General features: G+C 32.5%; 1 protein-coding gene across 1 annotated transcript; it reads left to right on the top strand.

The window, feature by feature from the left end:
• The first annotated feature begins 6,315 nt into the window (after positions 1-6,315).
• On the top strand, positions 6,316-11,437 carry LOC137397646 (uncharacterized). The gene is made up of 5 exons (XM_068083945.1): positions 6,316-6,451; positions 6,976-7,108; positions 8,235-8,353; positions 8,709-8,835; positions 10,877-11,437. Exons 1-5 carry the CDS (start codon positions 6,409-6,411, stop codon positions 11,193-11,195), a joined length of 741 nt encoding a protein of 246 aa, XP_067940046.1. The 5' UTR covers positions 6,316-6,408; the 3' UTR covers positions 11,196-11,437.
• Positions 11,438-14,753: the final 3,316 nt, after the last annotated feature.

Here is a 14,753-nt window from a genome sequence, read left to right as displayed (position 1 = left end):
GTGCCAGCCTTTTGTTCTTATAGACCTATACACTAACATGTATGTGTGAAAAGGATCTGCTACGACTCCTTACTTTTCCAGACTTATGTGTAAAAGAGCCAGCAATATTGAGCTGCGAGTAGAAATATATTTAATCAAGAGTAATAAAATACAAGCAAACTGTATTACAATATCGAGACTGGTGTGATTGCTCCTCATGATGGGCCTTCAGTGCCATTCCTTCACACTCTTGTATACTAGAAAGTCTGCTCTTCAACTTATGGGTCAAACTAGGAATTTTTTTTATGGCTGGTAGGCCGGTTTGGTTTGACTAGAGTTGCTTTTTTTCTGCCAGACACTTTTTTATGTCAGGTCGGGCGGCTACTATAGGAGTTTATAATTTTGTTTTAGTCAAAACCCGTTAGATAAAACACAAAAATATTAAAATACTTTGATATTTTAATATATTTTTATTCACATTCAAGATTACTGTCATTTTATAACTAATTAATGTAAAATAAATGTCAACAGCATAGACGGCAGCACAAAATCTATTCGTCAGTTGGTAAAGTGAAGTGAGTCTCTGCCCAAAAAATTATGGGGGCCAAGCTTGAGTTCATTTGGGTAGACAACTGAACTATTTTGCTACAAGTGAGCTACCCAGTTTTGGGTAGTTAATTGTAACATGCACTTGATTAATTAAAATCAAAAGTTTAACAAGCTGAATATTACAGCAAGGACTCAACAAGTATTTTTCTAATCAACATTGTTTTATTGTAAGCGAAGTAGAAAATCAGAAAGCTAAAAAGATACCCAACTTTTAACAGAAATACTTTATTGGTACAAGTAGATTTGCTTCAGATTTTAACAGCTATCTTTGCCACTACAGGCGGCTCCAATCTTTCAAGCTATAAACATATAAACTTGCATCTGATCTCTTTCCTGTGCATTATTGATGAGATGTCTCAGCAGTAAAAGAAAATCAGCTTGACATAAACAAGGTGCCAACAGAAGGGTGGCTGAATGTTCATTTAAAATGCTTAGTAATAAGTCTCCTCTTCTCTGCACACATACACCAGCAATTGACTTTCTTGAAAAAAAAACCTATTTAAAATTATAATTTGTTGTGAACTCTACTATCATGAAATATATATCACTTGTCCGAAAGTGTTCAATCGAGTTTTTTTCAAATAGTTGAAGCATTGTGTTTGTTACCAGTTTTAACAATGATATCTTGCTGACAATGTTATTCTGCTTCATTTATTTAAAAACTTCTGTGTTCATACAGCAAAATATCTTAGCAATGAAAATGCACATTTTGTGACCCTAACATGATTTTGAATTAACAATTTGATAACTTATGATTATAATTTTTTTTACACTGCTATTAACAAACTTTGTATATAAACTAAGGAACACCCTAATGAGCTTGGTTTCAAACAATGTTCGTTTGTACTAATCTTGTTAATCATAAACTATTTTGCTGCCAAGGTAGTCATTATACCGACTGAAACAAGTCTATTTTTGCATCATATCGAACGCTAAAAGATTTTTCTGAGTCGGTCAACAGTTTTTATAATCACTCTGAAAAAAGATAAATTTATCTCTTATAGGAGATAATGCGCTTGACAGATAGCCGAGTATTATTTTGAGTTTTTGAAAATTATAGAAATCAAATTGTGAATAATTGAATCAGAGAATATGAATATTTTTCTATCATTTTATATAATGTTTGTTGTTTTAGGTAATCTGACTGCCAGGATGTTTTAGAGATTAAAATCGATTAAACTTGATTGCAGTTAAAATACTCAGAAAAAGTCACCTAAAAAGAAAACAAAATTTTAACCGATTAAAAATATTTATACTTACTGATTATATATTTTGAAATTCGATGCAGGTAGCCCTGTATGAATGATAAATTCAAAAAGTTTAGTAATTAAATTGGGAGATAAACTAAAAAATTGGCTTTCACTCAAATATCTTGTTTGCAATATTTGTTTTTGATTTAAACCTACATATTGAGTTTCTGACATGAGTTATAAATATAATAGGTGTGAAGCACCATTCAATTTTTTTGCTAAAAGAAAAAATAACTGTATAACAATGCTCTTAGTAACTAGTATATATTTCTTTTCTCTGTTTTGCCATTTAATTTTGATTTTCTAATAACAAAGCATGGAAGGTTTTTGCAAACATCTTGTTTTCAGGGTATGTAATAGTGAAGTTGTAACTAGGCTAGAAAGATTCATCATCTGGTGTTTTCTCTTTTGATAGATTTTTAGTTTTTACTCCAAATGTTAGTGTTGCCATTTTATTTCTGTCCATGCTGACTTAAGAATATTAAAGCAAATAGCCAAAAACTGTCAATTTTCAAAAGTACTTTTACTTATTTTAGATTGGCAAGTGCCAGCAGGTGTATTGCTTAATAAAGATCCTCCTGGATTGCACCTTGCACTGCAGCATTTTGCATATTTCAATCATGTTTTATATCACAACACAGGTTCATATCAGACTCAACATTGTACGTCTGAATAATGAGTAGCATGCTTCTTAGTATTACTTGTTGATTTTCAGCCTGACTTTCTATCCTTTTTGGGTTATTTGTGTTCTTAATCAGGACTCAATGCAAATGTACTTACTACAAAAGCTAGAGAAGGTGCTCATCTGCGGTGCTAGTAAAAGTAGGTATGCTTTAACAAAGCAGTTACAAATGAATAAGCTACTTTATTAAATTGTGAGAGGAAAATGTACTTACACAAAATTCTAGTTGATTTTATGAGAAAATGTCGACATTTTCTTATCATTTGAAATTGTAGCAAAATTTGATTATGAATAAAATGCTTGGAATTAAAACACGTGTTAAAAGGACACCATTAGTTGTTTAGCTTCATGTCTCTCTCTTAATTGATATCGGCTTATTTATTTAAGTTGCAGCGTTGCATGTCTCTATTCTGTCAGTCTCTTTGCAAAAGTGCAAGTATAAACATGACTTTTTCCTTAATCGGATTGTTCTAAAAGAGGATTTTATTCAAACTATTACACTTCTGGACTAGCAAAGTTTAAAAAGAACATATTACTCTTAATTAAAGCTTTATGTTCTAGCATTGATACTATTTTTAATCGCAGCACTTCAATGGTGTAAGTTCTCTTTAAAATGATATTTGCTATCAAATGTGTTCTATGCATTATATGTATATAGCTGACTACTTCTCAAAAATGAATACCATTAGGAAAAACATTAAAATTCGAAAGTGTTCAAATTATAGAATCATCGGTAGCAGTTAATATACATTTTGTAGATAACATCACAAACGTAATCCACTTCAGAGCCTTTAGATTTGCTTGAATGAGCATGAATGGATACGACCAAGAACATCTCAATCTATTTCATGGCCTCGCTAAGAACTAACACTATGCTTTACAAGCACATGCTTCCTACGCTATATTTTGAAGTGTTTCTAGATATAGGGTTAGATTTTTGGCGCAAGCAACAAAGAGTTTCCTCGTATGATTTTGCAGTGTTTTGTACTGCACGCTTCGCAAAGCATGAAATGCCATGATACTGACTGATACGAAAAACATATCTGTGCCGGCTTTCATCCAGCGCAAATTTTTGTTTACTTGGTTAATCAACTCAGAACTTAGCAGTCACTTGAATGTCTAGAACAATAGAATTACTAACCGCTAAGGTATTAAAAACTGGCTAAGTTCATGAATAGTTTACACAGACATTGTTTTTTTGTTTTAGTTAATACAACGTAGTGAGAACATTTCTCTACAAAGGTAACATATGACTTGTTTACTAAATTCACATACACCTAAAATAAATATATTTTTAATATTATCTTTATTGAATAGCATTGCAGCTATAGTCTCTGATGGTGATAACGGTATTGTATATTAGACTACAACATGTGAACTATATTTAGGGTTCAAGTCTTTACTATAATGAGAGCCATGTCTGTTTGTCTGCTTGTCCACCTGTCCCTTTGTCCATCCACCCGTTCTAAGCCACGCTAAAGAAAATATATTGCGTTGCATGGGAATTCCACTCAGATACTCCAACTTACAGACAGGCATCCTAGCCACTACACTACTCGGCTGCCTTGCCCCTTCATGAATTGATTATAAAGATACCGATCACTTATTATGATCTCTTACGGCGCACAGGAGTGCCGAACCGACTAGTATATGTAATAAAAAATTGTATACATTCTTTTCTCTCAAGTGTGGCACAAGAGTGAAAAAAGTTTTAAAAAACTAACTTGGGATTCTCGCCATTTAAATCCAATTTAATAGCTTGCACCAACTTTAGGGTATACTTTATGTAAGATTCCTTACATAATGCACAGCAAAAGCTTTACATAAACATTTTGTGTTAACTGGTCTATCTTGAAAAATAATCAGCTATTTTAATGTATTTTACCCTCTGTATATGATATAATCAGTATAACAAACGATTTTAGAACATATTAGTTATGTTTTAGATAAAAAGCGTTTATCCTAAACTCCATTATTAATTACTGCCAATCCTTGCTAGGAATTGTGCACCCTTTTATGTTTATTTTTTGCAATTCAAACTAACTAGTCTTGTTGAACTAATAATAGGAGATTATAAAGTTCAGATCAGTTTTCATACTACAACATACTTTTATGCAAAAAAAAGGTTTGAGGGTGAAATTTTTTGTAAAAACTGTTATTTTTCTTTTTAGATTAACATTTAAAAATAAGAAAGTTTTATTATTACCTAAATAAAAAGGTATATTTAAAACGTTTTCAAACAAACAAAATACAAAGCCATATAGTAACATAATTTTTTTAGTAGGTCATTTTCTGGTTACAAGGTCATTTTAGTTTGGTATATTGGTTGGCACATTCACTTTATTATATTTATTTCTATCTATTCACATTTTTAACTCGTATTGCCCAATTATTGAACAAAAGTTATATAAAAACTGTTAAGCACAAATTGCTACTAAAAATGTTACACGATGTCTCAGTTCGTGCTAGTTTGACTTTTTCCTTGATTGCATTTACTGCTGTTGTCTCTTCTGTCCAAATTTCAGAAAACAGAAAGCTCGCCAGGCTAATATAATCGTGTCATTTGATTGTTTTCATAAAAGTGATTGTAATTAAAACTGCTCCTTGAATGTCTGAAATTTTTGGTACAAAAGCAGATGAGCATTTTGTACACAATAAGGTTTTTATTCATAGACTTTGTATCATATTTCCTTCCCACTTAAGATTTTCGTAATAAACGTGTATATTTTTCATATAGTAAATGTACTGAGGCAAGAATGGTACCAGCTTGTTTATATACCGTAAGATTTTACTTATGATGGCTGGGCCATCAGCAGCTAAGAGGCTTCTAGTTGCTAGTTACTAATCTTGCCACGATTTAAAAAATGAACAACTTCGAAACAGTGATTAGCTTGTACTAGTTGACAGATAATTAGTTCTGATTTGTTGTGGTCCCTACAACTATTATATACTAACAGTATGCTTGATGATGCCCATAATTTTTTTCATTGTGAATCAATTAGGCGTGCGTGATGATGTTTAAGAAACTGGTTTTTAACAACCAAGTAGAATTTTGAAACCAAATATTTGGCGACCTTGTGAAAGGCGGTAAGCAAAAGCGTGTGAAGTTTGGATAAAATTGGGCTAACATATACAGTAAGTATGTAGAAATGCATAACGTTTGCTCAGACTAATAGATACAAAATGACAAAGTAGAATTGATTAGTATAGATGCCAACTTCTCCTCACAAGAATTGTAATTGATGGTACATAAACTAGCCAACTCTGATGGTAAGTTAAACTCAGTATTAGCTTGACTAGATTGCAAAATTTTCCATAAAGCATCTGTTTATTTATGATCAACAATATTTTCTATTCATTGACATCAACATACTACATCCACTATTGTATGCTGTAAGTAATTTTCTGTTACAGCAACCTTCAATTCACTATCCCAACTCCTCAACAATACTATTAGATTACCAACTTGTTTACCATGAGTGTTCAATCATTCTGGAATTCTGTATTCTCGCTTTATTTTTCGTATGATATGTGAGGGAAAACCTCCTTTTGTTGAGGAATCAATACAGCCATACAATCATACGTTTAGATCTAAAAGATAAATTTCAACAACAACTTTGCTGTTAAAACTCCAATAAACTTTCATTTAAAGAAAAAACGGTGAATCCATTTTCTAAATATTCTGGCTTTAATGTTATACATGAGGAACTGTAACAAAAATATGCACATATCTTATAATTTATGGGGTAATTAATAAAAGTAATGTGACAGGCCTACGTGATGCGCGTGTTATGTTGGCACGTAACGCAGCCACATGGTTGTTGATCTGCTCAACTGAACCCTGGTATATAAAGGACAAGTGAGAGTGTAGACAACAAACAACCTAGGATGATGCTGCGGTTTGCTCTACTAAGCCTTTTACTGGCTTTTGGTAAGTGTAACAGCTGCATTAGAGTGTAATAACTGCATTAGAGTGTAAAATGGAAAAGTACTTTAAACAAGAACGTTTTCAGAATTTAGTAAGACGTTTTAATTATCGCAAGACCTTTTCCAAATTCACATTTCTTTCATAATTTGATATTAGCTATGCTCATGTGCGTATCGACTAATTCATATGTTTTATTTATCTTCAGGATTTATTAATTTTCTCTTTGATAAAGTTATTAAAAACTAATTTAACTTTTTGAAAAATAACTGGATTTTTACAAGCATCGTAAAATAGCTACAAATTATAATGCAATTCAAAGAGCTTACTTAGAGTGTTACATTTGCTGGTTTCTCTACAAAATATTTTAAAACCAGACTTTTTTGTACATAATCACGACCATTTTAATCAATTTTTTTTGAAAAATATTGTGAAATCTTTTAATCATGAATTTTGTGAGCATTTGTAATGATGTCCTGTTAGAAATAGTGATAATAGAATGCAAAGAAATTTGTATGATTTTGTTTTAGCCAACTGTCAAGGACCGTCTATCAATTGCAACTTGCAAAATGGTGTTGGGTGTTCTACCCTTAGTCCATACTTCTATTTTACGTACCAGTTTACCCACCCAGGAATCTTCAGTGAATGTCGAAATGCTTACAAGTAAGTGCCTAAGACTATGAAAATATTGTCATTTATCTTTAGAGCAGCTTAGAAATTTGAAACAGCTAATTATTGTGTTTGCTAGCAACTACAAACAATGTCAAAAGTAAAATAATTTTGTTATTGCTACTGTTATAACAAAATCATAATCCTGTTGTTTACCTTATCCACAGTTTGTACCAACTCTTGGTTATTGAAGTCAAATAAAAGGAATAGTGCAAAGTTTTCAAAGATTGTTCAAACTTGAATTTTGATTAGGCAATAATTCTTTGAAATAAATATTTGAAACTATCGCAGTAGAAATAATACTTGTCATACAAAATAAAATATTATTTAAATTAATTTTTTTGTATCTATTTTGTTACTTTAACTAGATAGATTTTTGTGTGCTATACTTGGTCATCATTAAAGGTTTTATGGTACAACACAAATTACATGAAAAATAAACTTTTTTGCATTTATTACGCAGTAAAATTTATATTAACATTTTTGTTTTACTTGAGACTAGAACTAAATTATTGTAAACAGAGAGTTTTGTGCAAATTACTTTGCAGTAAAATTTCAGCTCTGCTCTGCATTAGGTTATTAGCACACATGCCAATCAAAATTGGTTTGTCAACCACATTACCCGCAATAATTCCTAAAAAATTAGGCTATTACCCGACCATTGTGAAAATTGTTTTTTGTGGTTAAAAAGTGCATGCACATGTAATGTGATTCTACAAACAATTGAAACAATTTTGTGCATGTCTCATTTTACGCTAAGACTATTTCGTACATAGATCATTTTGCACGAAGACCATTTTGTGCCAGCACCGTTTTGTACTAAGACTATTCTTTACCAAGACCATATTGTGCAAGAACTTTTTATTAGGACAGTTTCTTCCCATTCTTTGGGCATGGCAGTAATTATATTACAAATTTACCTTTTGTAAGAATTTTTGAATCTGTTTAATCCCTGCCGCACCATTTTTAATTGTTGCATTTGGTAAAAAATGTTTTATATTTCTGCAAGAAGAACCAAAAAATGCGTTATCTTGTTTAAAAAGTGGGTTCGAGTAAACAGATTTTAATTTTGTATTTCCTGCATAACTTTGAGTGCATCAAACTCTTTTTTATTTTTTAGTCTGATTGTATATGTTACTGCCCCATACGATGGATTTGAGTGTAGCTTTGTCACTGATGGCAACCCACAACCAAACACTCAGAGATATACCATCTCGCACAGCAGTAATCCTTTTTGGGGTAAGTTCAAATAATCGATATACCATTGACAGCAAAAAATGCTAAGTTCAGCAAAGTCTGTCTTAAATTATTAGAAAGAATAAAGGTCAAGGTAAAATGATTGTAAGTAGTCCCATTTTCCCACATCAGCGATGAAAGATTTGCTGCTAGAAAAGCTGTAAGTTACGAGTTAATATGATAATAGAATTTGGCATTACGAAGAGTTTAGATATTGATCTCCGATGATAAATGCACTTCCCGTTGTGCGATGACCAAGTTTTTCTGTTAATGATTTAAGTGCTAGTATTTACTGACCAGATAATATCAGCAAATGTGTATGAATCTAGGCATGTATTATAAGGTTTCTTTTCTGTAGCTCCAGGCACCGCATATGTAGATGCCTATGGGAGTGATGTCTATGTGGAGCCAGAGGACAGCAGCAATGCCAGATATGTAAATAACTGGTGGTACATTCCTAAAGCACATGCACCTTATGGTTACAGGTTGGTTTTACGACTGTCATCTACTTTTTTGCTTTTATATAAAAGTGCAATGTAATTTTTCCTAAAGTTTTGAAAGTCTACCAATTTCTATTGATGCAAACAGTGTTGCCATGTGTGCATTAGTAATCAGGTGACCACCTTTTTTTAAAACTTTTTATCAGCTAGTTTGGCTTGTCAACAGTCTTCAGTATATTAAAAACCACATATATCCGCCTGAAATCAGCATTAAAACTTGTAAAGTGATAGTCAAAAAATGCTTTGCCTAAGATTAGAACTCCGATTTCCAGTTTTGCAGCCAAGCGCCCTCACAACTAAACCACTGGACCACAATACAAAATGGAGAAATAATTGTGCATACATTCAATACACCTGATAATCTGTCTTGGTACACAGAGCTTCCAGAATAGTAGTTCAATATATTATTTACTCTGTGATGGAAAGCAGTTCTTCAAAAATCAAGTACAATGGGTGCTTACCTTATTAGGAGCAGAGCTGCTTACCTTATTAGGAGCAGAGCTGCTTACCTTATTAGGAGCAGAGCTGCTTACCTTATTAGGAGCAGAGTCTGAGCATGTTTTTTAAAATCATTGTTGCGCAAACAATGGCTCAGTGAACTTGAATAATTTATGTCCGGTTCCAGTGGCAAAAGAACCTCGGCGGCCAAATACATGACCAGTTGATTTCATTCCTATCTGCAGCAGTGACCCTTTTTGGGAACTAAACTCCAACCTTTTGCTAGCAGAGCCGGTGTTCTAGACCACTAGGTCACCACATAGTATTTATTATCAGCAAGCAGATGGTAGTAATGCACATCTATTTGGTGTGCGGTAAAATTTATAGTCAACAGGCAGCGCAGTTAACATAGGTCAAACTCGTTTTCCTTCTTTACTGTGTAAACAAATAACACAAATAAGACAAAAGTCTTTAAATCAATTTTGTCACTCCAATCGCTGGCATGACACTCCAACTATTCCTGAGTAAGGCTGGTAATTTTGTACTGTACAAGTTTTGTAGTTTGCACTGAGCAATATTTTGAGCACTAAAAATGGTACATGTCGTGAAAATGCAAAGATTTGCTGGTCTAAGCGGGTTATAATTGTGGCCTAAATGAAGTTTTGCTGTTACCATGACTAGTTTCATAAACAAGTAATTTCACAATACTTTATTTAATGGTTTACGTTATTCAAGAAAACAACAGAAAATTCTAAATTTTTTCAAATTCCATTTAAAAATTAGGCTTAATGACATTGAATGTTTAAGGACGATTTCTCATCATAATTAAAAAAAAAACATCATATTATCTTTATCAAAAGTTATGCGTATCATTTCAAGTTGCACACCAAATATTTCAAATGATGAAAAACTTGGGGGGTATTTTTTAGAGATGTATTCAACTTAATCATAATCATTTCCACTATTTTGGCAAAAATAGGTATCAATTAGGTGAAATTTAATAGACTGCATTTGGTAAAGTTGCTAAATATAAATTGCATGAAAGATGTAAGTAATATAATTCAACCCTAATAGCTCAACTCAAAAAGGCAGCCAATCTTTTTGCTTCTGACCATAAAATCTATTTAAACTCCTTTGCTAAGGAAAAGTTATTTGTTTTGCCCCGCAATGTTTCACTTCGTGTTCTATTAGGGAAACTCTTCATGTCCATTTATTTATGTTTATGTCTTGCTGAAAAAATATTGAATGGTTAATGGTACAAACGGTTGACCCATCAACAAATTTCAGTTTTCTATTGTTTTTAAAAATGTATAGACCTTATTCAAATGGTTTGCAAGTCCAGGGTAATTTTACATGTTATCAACAGCCAATACAAAGCTATAATAATGAACTATGTTAAGCAATGAGACATATTTGCTCCAACCAATTAAATCGCTAAACATTATGTGATGTCCGTTAAGCTAGCAGCAGCATTTATAGCTATTAAATTTGAACTCTTCCTGTTGTGTAATTCTTGACCAAACATAATTATCAAGTTTTTCTGTACATGAAAGAGTCAATAAATAGATTTTATCTTTCTTTTTTACAGCTTTGTGAATTATCGTTTTGAAACGAGAAGGCTTGAATTCTACAGCAACAACACAGGGGTTCATTATCAGATGGGCCATCCTAAAGGTTTTAAACCTGTCGGCCAGTACACTTACATTGGTCTGAACAAGGTTTACGATCACAATTCTTACGGCGGATACGGATTGTGCCAAGTTTACTGTCAGTTAGTTACACAACCCCCTCAAGCCGCCGCTTCAGATTCAGGTGGCAGCACCAGAGGAGCAACTCCTACAATACCAACTCCACCATCACCACCTCCTTCAGCACCAACAGTTACGGCACAAGACAGCTCTGCATAACTATAATAAATGAAAATTTGTCTCATACTTATGTCCCGATTTACACAAATGATAGAATACCAACGTAATATTAGTAGGTGTATGCATGATTTAACAAATCAAGTAAATTACTACGATTCATGACAATTCTGTTTATCAACAATGAGGCTGGCTGTTGCCTAAAATTTTTTATAAGCATGACTGCTGTTAAGCGTTTTGATTTTTATGTACTATGTGTATTTGAATAAACATTGCTAGCTAAAGGTTTTCAGTGTTGCAATTCTTCCAACATGCATAAACATCTCACAAATGTTTTTTATTGCCAGTTAGCTTGACAGTGCAGAAATATACTGCAATAAAATAGAAAAAAAGCTCACCATGCTATTAGCTACATGCGATAGTTCAATATTGGAGAATAACATGATGTGTGTTTCAATTTATTAAGTTAGTTTATGACAACTTGAGACTATTAAGTAACTTATAATAAGATAGAATTTAAGTGGCTTACTAACTACATGTATAATTAGGTTAAGCACGATGAAAGTGGTCCAGTTAGGGAAGGCATAGTATTGACTTACATACCCACCAACTTTATCTCTCACTGTCTCAATTACTCACTCTCTCACTCACTCACTCTCTCACTCACTCACTCACTCACTTACCAACTTACTAAGAGAATAGAAACGACTCCAGTTATACACGTGCTAGCTGTGCTACCTGGCATCGCTCAGCTAATAAAAGGGCTCTTTGGTCAGAAAATTGATTTGTATTTAACATATAACAACCTTTCCCATTCTAACTTTCAAATTACATATCATGAGAAAAGTGTTTTGTGTAGTTGAAATAAATTTAAAGAGAAAACATAAACAACTGTAAAGGTTTTCAAACTTTGTCAGACTGTAAGTTTCAAACTTCATATCAAGAAAAAAAGGTTTTGTGCATGTTAAATAAAATTAACTACAAAAAATAAAACAACTATAAATGAGTTTAGCTATAAATGTAAAATAATTAGCAAGTAATAACTAAATTAAGTCAGTTTTACTACAATTACAACAAAGGATGATTAGGTAATGATACAATTATTAAAATTGGGAAAACAAAATTACAATCTTGAATATTTTGAATAAATAATAACAATTCTTGTACAATATCCATGTACAATATCCTCTACAACGTTCCTTACTCTTACAAAGCTATTACTTTCACCACCATCAAAATGAGTGCTGCCAGTGCTGCTGTTTTATTTAATTCTCTAATCACAAAAAACCTGAGTCTGAATCAGCTATAATGCCATCAACAAAAGTAATTATCTGTTTTCTAACTTAGAAGGTGCTTAAATAAAACTTCCACAAAAAGTGTTCGGTTTTTGCAATTGAAATTTTTGCATAGAAGTGTGTGTGTGCGTGCGTGCGTGGGTGTGTTTGTAAAAGGTTACTGTTCCACCAGAATATATCCATCAAAAATTTGAATACAACAATACTATTATTTCTCAATACTGGAACAAATGTAAAGATAAAATATCATACTATGTCTGACCGAAAAGTGAGAGAATGTCGAGGCTCTTCTCGCAAATACGGTATACCTGTCCGTGGTGGAAGAATATATTACTTTAATCTTACAAAAATGATTTTGTAACAGGGGTGTCTTGGCGCGTGCCTGCATCTGTAAAATAATAAGCAAACACTAAAGCTATATCTATAGCCAGAATGCAAAAAAATATACATACAACAACAAAAGACAGACAACATACTTCGAGAAATATATACAATGCATATAGAAAAATAACTGGTGGTACATTCCCAAAGCACCCGCGTTAAATGGTTACAGGTTGGACTTAAATCTGCCATTTAATTTTTTGGCTTTTCTATAAAATTGAATGTTAATGTTAATGTTAATTTGCGCTAAAGTTTTTACAGTCTACCAAGTTTTACTAATAAAGAAAGTGTACCGAGTGTGAGTCAGTATTCAGGTAACTACCTTTTTTGTTTTCACTTTGTATCAGCTAGTTTGGCTTGCTAACACTTTGTATCAGCTAGTTTTTTTTAACACTTTAAATTACTTAGTTTGGCTTGTTAACACTCTGTGTCAACTATTTTAGCTTGTTAACAGTTTGTATTAACTAGTTTGGCTCGTTAACGCTTTGTATCAACTAGTTTAGCTTGTTTACACTCAGTATCAACTATTCTAGCTTGATAGTTAGTCTTCACTATATTACGAACTGTGTCCATTTGCCTGAAGCCACTCTTCAGGCAAATGAACATGACTACTCACTTACCTAATTGGTTACTAAGTTACTTACCCACCTAATTACTTACTCAGTTTTTTTCTTACTCACTTAAACAGTTAGTTACTCAATTACTCACTCACTTTATATAGTTACTTGCAGTACTTAAATTGTGCTTATAAAAGTATTATTTCTTTTTTTTGTGTTTATTGTAGGGTTATCGCAACTGCTAATTGTTGTGATTTTATACTACAATACAAGTGATATCTGTCTGTAAAAAGCCATGTTGAAAAGGTGGGAAAAAGATTGAATGGTACGTAATTCAAATGCTTCACATTTACCATGGTAAACCAACTCTGTAACCACTTTGTGAATCAACCACCCAACGTTACATTCCAAATAGTTGTATGTATTGCTATTACACCTGACACTATTTGATTACACACGAGAGTGGTGAAATATTAGTATAAATGATTTATAGCTCAGTTCATTAAGCTTTTCCTGCTAGTATTTTTCCAATTTTCAGCCAATTGAATTCAGCATAGTAATAATTAGCAAAAGCTGTTCAAATCCGTAGGGCCTAACAATATCGAACATTGCATACTAATTAGAGTTTTTAAAAAGCTCAAGATATACTCAAATAATCAAAAGAGAGTCTGCCATTGACTTCTATAATCTGGCAAAAGTGATATGTATATATACATACACTATATTCATATATATATATTTATAAATATATATAGATATATATATATATATCGGACAATTATATAGATGTATATATATAATATTGGACAAAAATTCTTTGGCATAGTTACGACATGCTTCCCAAAGAAATCCCCACTCCAAGCAACATTTAACAGACAAACCTTAAAACTGAGCAATTCAGTAATGCCAAACCCAAAGAAATTCATTGATGCTTAATAGATACTTATTGAATGTACACACGTATTCTGTGTTTAGGTCAAACGATGAATAGTTTTTTTGTAGCTAAGACAACGTATACGTTTAATTACAACAATTTTTAAGACGTTTTAAACATTCAACATTGAATCAACGTTTTCCGACGTTGATTCAACACGGAATCAACGTCGGAAAACTATTCATCACGGGCTAGCCGGGTCACGCACTCAAGGATTTTTGCCACGCACATACAAAACAACATGCAATTTTTGTTTTGTATGTGCGTGGCGAAAATCTTTGCGCGCGTGACCCGGCTAGCCCGTGCTATTCATCGTATAGCAGTATAAATCAAATTTCACCAAACCTTTAGAAAAGTCGTTGACAAAAATATTTTGCCGGTGGTGGTAATAACGACACTTATGAATTACGAAAAGATGAGGTTTACCTCTATG

The sequence above is a fragment of the Watersipora subatra genome, chromosome 5 (assembly GCF_963576615.1).
Source record: "Watersipora subatra chromosome 5, tzWatSuba1.1, whole genome shotgun sequence".
Taxonomy (NCBI): Eukaryota; Metazoa; Bryozoa; class Gymnolaemata; order Cheilostomatida; family Watersiporidae; genus Watersipora; species Watersipora subatra.
The sequence above is the reverse complement of the archived record's forward strand: the minus strand, read 5'-3'. Positions and strand labels throughout refer to the sequence as shown.

Bases quoted from the DNA above. Each gene is read 5' to 3' on its own strand.
- LOC137397646 (XM_068083945.1), top strand. From the start codon at position 6,409: ATGATGCTGCGGTTTGCTCTACTAAGCCTTTTACTGGCTTTTG. The intron at 6,452-6,975 runs GTAAGTGTAACA...ATTTTGTTTTAG, and splicing joins AAGCCTTTTACTGGCTTTTG to CCAACTGTCAAGGACCGTCT. The intron at 8,836-10,876 runs GTTGGTTTTACG...TCTTTTTTACAG, and splicing joins CATGCACCTTATGGTTACAG to CTTTGTGAATTATCGTTTTG.